The sequence below is a fragment of the Notothenia coriiceps genome, unplaced genomic scaffold (assembly GCF_000735185.1).
Source record: "Notothenia coriiceps isolate Sejong01 unplaced genomic scaffold, NC01 NC01_scaffold00032622, whole genome shotgun sequence".
Taxonomy (NCBI): domain Eukaryota; kingdom Metazoa; phylum Chordata; class Actinopteri; order Perciformes; family Nototheniidae; genus Notothenia; species Notothenia coriiceps.
Window position 1 is genome coordinate 1 of NW_011365323.1, and position 4188 is coordinate 4188.

General features: G+C 41.9%; 1 protein-coding gene across 1 annotated transcript; it reads right to left on the bottom strand.

The window, feature by feature from the left end:
* Positions 1–799: 799 nt before the first annotated feature.
* On the bottom strand, positions 800–3337 carry LOC104960984 (procollagen C-endopeptidase enhancer 2-like). The gene is made up of 4 exons (XM_010789182.1): positions 3010–3337; positions 1852–1976; positions 1166–1302; positions 800–1092 (listed from the first exon to the last, which is right to left on the bottom strand). The coding sequence occupies exons 1-4, from the start codon at positions 3335–3337 to the stop codon at positions 867–869; spliced, it is 816 nt and encodes a 271-aa protein (XP_010787484.1). The 3' UTR covers positions 800–866.
* Between the last annotated feature and the right edge of the window lie 851 nt (positions 3338–4188).

Sequence of the window (4188 nt, forward strand, 5' to 3'; positions counted from 1 at the left end):
GAGAAACCAGCTTGAGTGCGCTAAAATTTAAAAAATACACAGCCGGAGAAGAACTACCCCTTCCTCACAGAGCCCCTCCTCCAACACACACGAACGCACACATGACCAATGAGGGCACGAGATAAGTTTGTGCACAGATGGAAGGCTGACAGGCAGGTAGGCCATCCAGTTACTTTAGCCGGGTCGGCTCAGATGATTGGTCGTGCTTTTTACAGCACTACGGCTTCCACAGATGATATTTTTTTATGTATTTATTGTCAAAGCACTTCAGATATTCATTGCTATCGGGATGTTAAGAGCATTCCATGGAATATAACAACAAGTGTATCTCGAGCCGGTTTCTCAAACTTACCTACCCCACCTTTAATTGAAGTCGTTGTTTATGCTTTTACTTTGAAGGCGGCTTCGTAATGTAGTAATTAAATATTTTTAACAAGTACTTTTACTTTTGGTAAGTATACTTTGCTGCCAGTCCTGTTGTAACTTAAGTAAGGTTTTGAATGCAGGATTTGTACTTGCAACAGGGTACTTTTACCATTTAGTAGTACTTCTACTTCTTCCACTACTGCTCTTTGCACATTAGAAAGTGATGATTCAGAACTATATGTCAAATTGTAAAGGTCTGCTTTTTAATTACACTTTTTTAATTGAACTGACCCATTTTATTTAACAGAATATGTGCAATTATGTAACTATGAGGAAAAAAAGCTCAGATCCCGAATTTTTAACCATAAGCAGTAAAAAGAATGACTCTACTTAATTTGTTGTGTTTTCCATATCTTCTACCAGGAGCATATTGCAGTTGTCCCTCATGACTGATAAAGAGAATGCAGTCGACCAGTCAGCCAGTATTCCTCATAGCTACATCAACAAAGACAGATGTTAGAAGCCCTCTGGAGGATCGTATTGGAGGAAAGTTGATACCTACGTATGGGCCTGGTGGTGACTGGCTGCGTTGTAGTGGTGGGTGGCATCGTGGTGGTGATGAATTTCTTTGGTCTGAACTTATAGTGTCCGATGAAGCCGTCTGCGGTGAGACTGAGGTCGGAGAGGAACTGGATGAGCAGCTGGTTCCCGTCTGAAAACACTGGCCTGCAGACACACTCACTGTAAACTGAGAGGCAAACATGGGATGGATATTTAAGTGGAAATGAGAATCACCTACGCTGGGGGGCTGTCTCCGCAGTATTTCCCAATCCTCTTGGCGTCGTTGATTTCCGCCCCGTTGAAAATGGAGACGTGGTCGTAGCGGCAGTAGTTATCTCTCTCCACATCAAACTTCTCAAACTTGATTTCAATAATCTGCAGCAGGAGACAAACCACAGAGGAAACTTCTTTCATCGAGCATAGGCTGGTAACGGACTAACAGGATACAACGTTTGATTAAAGGGTATCATTTGTGGGGGGATGTAGTCTTGTTCCACACCCATTACACATTCGACTAGAAGACTACTCCACTTATTGCACTCCTTACCACTCATGCGGGACAGTTTGAAAGTAAAAGCATCCAAATCAAAGAGATATCATTATTATTATTCCATGCAATCATCTTCCTTTTCCGGAGGGGGGTGTTATGCTAGAGCCAGATTATTGCAACTATTTGTTTACAGTAGTTTCCCCTTAGACCTCTACATAGACTGTGGTAACTTGTTAAACATGTTTTTTTCCACAATGACGCACATTTGTTCAACATCCACAACATAACACCTGTTCAGGGTTAGCATTTAGTATCAGTGTGGAGAAAACGAGAGATTTTAGCGTCTATTATTGAATCTTTTTACAGTTCCGTTTGCTTTTATCCTTTACACATAACATTTCCCTCAATATAAAATGAATGTTGAGCACTCTGACCTGGTTCTTAGGGGCCACTATGTGCCAGGCGCAGGTGACTCCAGCTGGGTAATCCTTCTCCGGCCAGTTTGGTGTTTTGAAACTCCCCGTGGGTTTGTCCAACCTGCCTCCACAGTACTGCTCACCTGTGGAGCAATGATTCAAACATTAATCCTGGATAATCTGCAAAATATAATTCCTATTCCTCAAAGGGAATGATCCACGTGTTGTGTGTGATAAGAAGCCTTCTTTGTTATGTTGTGCACCCTAAAAAGTGATTAGTCCTGTGCCGTGAAGAGTTAAAAGAACACGGCGTTCTTCCAAATGTCCTCAAGCATCGGAAAATCATCTGTTCAAAGGTTGTTCAGACATTTAAAGAACTGAATCACTTTGTGTTCTTGTAACATGCACTTAGATTGATGTTTCCCTTCCAACATGTCAAGTACAGTCTTGCACAGTGACAGAAATAAACATTGTTTGCTCTACAGTTTTGACAACGCTAAGAGACCGTCTATCTGCCATCATCCTCTTTGTGAGAGACATGCAGGCTGGTTTCCTACACAGTGTCCATTAAAGCTGTTAGCTCCTCGGGGACATGAAGAAGAAGCAGCCATTACAATTCCACGAAAACATAAGAGTTGACCCTGCAGAGAGGAAGAGGCTCATTCAGACTCAAGGGATACTTTCTGACCTGCACCTACGACTTAGAGTGCTCCGAAAAATCCCAGTGAGAAATTCCACATCCCACTGTGAGAAGTGTTCGGATGTTCCTCCCTTTTTGTCCACAAGCTGAAACTCTGAACCTTGTATCGGAAAGGTCCGTTTTTTTACTGAGCAGAAAAACAAACATCTCCTTTTGTTTTACTGGGTGTCTCAAAAGTGTTATGCAAGTTGCTCTTAAGTAGAAGTTGTTCCCTCTGTCTGTCTGGGTATTGTGGTGCCAATGACCTCACTAAAAAAACAACTCGTGTTATACGGCCTTGTTAATTTGTTTTTTAAAGACTGACCCCTTGCCAACACAGACACACTCCCAGGCCACTATTAGACTCCTTTATGGGTTGAAGTCATGGCTGAGACCCAAGCGTCTGCATTACACACTCGGCTGGCTGCAAGATATTCTCTTACACAGCGGCAACCTTGGCACATAAGACTCGGCATGCAGAAGACTCTCCTTTTTACCTCTCTCATGTGGGTGGGCAGCAGAGAAGACAGCCAGGAAGCCACTCCCAGCTGTGTTTGCATCCGAGACCATCTGCAGGAGCATCTTGTTGCCAGTGGAAACCAGCCCTCCCGGTTTGAAGGTCCCACAGAAGCGTCCGAGTCTCTGCCCGCGCACATGGCCGCTGTAAACATCAACATAGTCGTAGCGGCACAGGTTGTCGCTCTCCAGGTCGATGAAGCGAAAGGACAGGACCACCACCCTCCCCTCAGGCACCTGGGAGGGAAGTCCACTAATTAGCTTTATTACAGAGAGCAGTGGAATGTCAGGTAGGTGCACGCCTCTCATGCGTGCTGACTTTAATGAAGTGTGATTACAGACACTAAAGCCTGACTCATAAGGCAACATATATATATTTTGTATTTCCTATATATTCATGTTGCATTGTGTCTGAAGTTTTTAATTTCCCACATCTACACTATAGCTACTGTGCACATGACAATAAAGCTTTGAATCTTGAATCTTGAATGAAATGCAACTTGATCCACACTGTCAGTAAGACTGTTTGAATGTAAAGTAATGTAATAGAGAACAGACTGCCTTAACTTGGCTGTGGTTAAGAAGTACAATGGGAGTTTGACACGGTGTATTTAATAAGGTGCAATCTATGTTGTCATCATTATTATAGGCTATGGTAGAAAAGCATAACAAATAGGGTGGAATAAGTACTAAATTAGAAGTACTCAGATCTTGTAGATCTTGTACTTGAGTAAAGTAGAAGTACTCAGATCTTGACTTGAGTAAAAGTAGAAGTACTCAGATCTTGTACTTGAGTAAAAGTAGAAGTACTCAGATCTTGTACTTGAGTAAAAGTAGAAGTACTCAGATCTTGTACTTGAGTAAAAGTAGAAGTACTCAGATCTTGTACTTGAGTAAAAGTAGAAGTACTCAGATCTTGTACTTGAGTAGAAGTAGAAGTACTCAGATCTTGTACTTGAGTAAAAGTAGAAGTACTCAGATCTTGTACTTGAGTAAAAGTAGAAGTACCAGAGTGTAGGAATACTCTGTTACAGTAAAAGTCCTGCATTCAAAATGTTCCTCAAGTAAAAGTAGAAAAGTATTATCATCAAAATATAGTGAAAGTAGCGACAGTAAAAGTAGTCATTGTGCAGATTGGTCCATTTCAGGAGTAAAAGTAG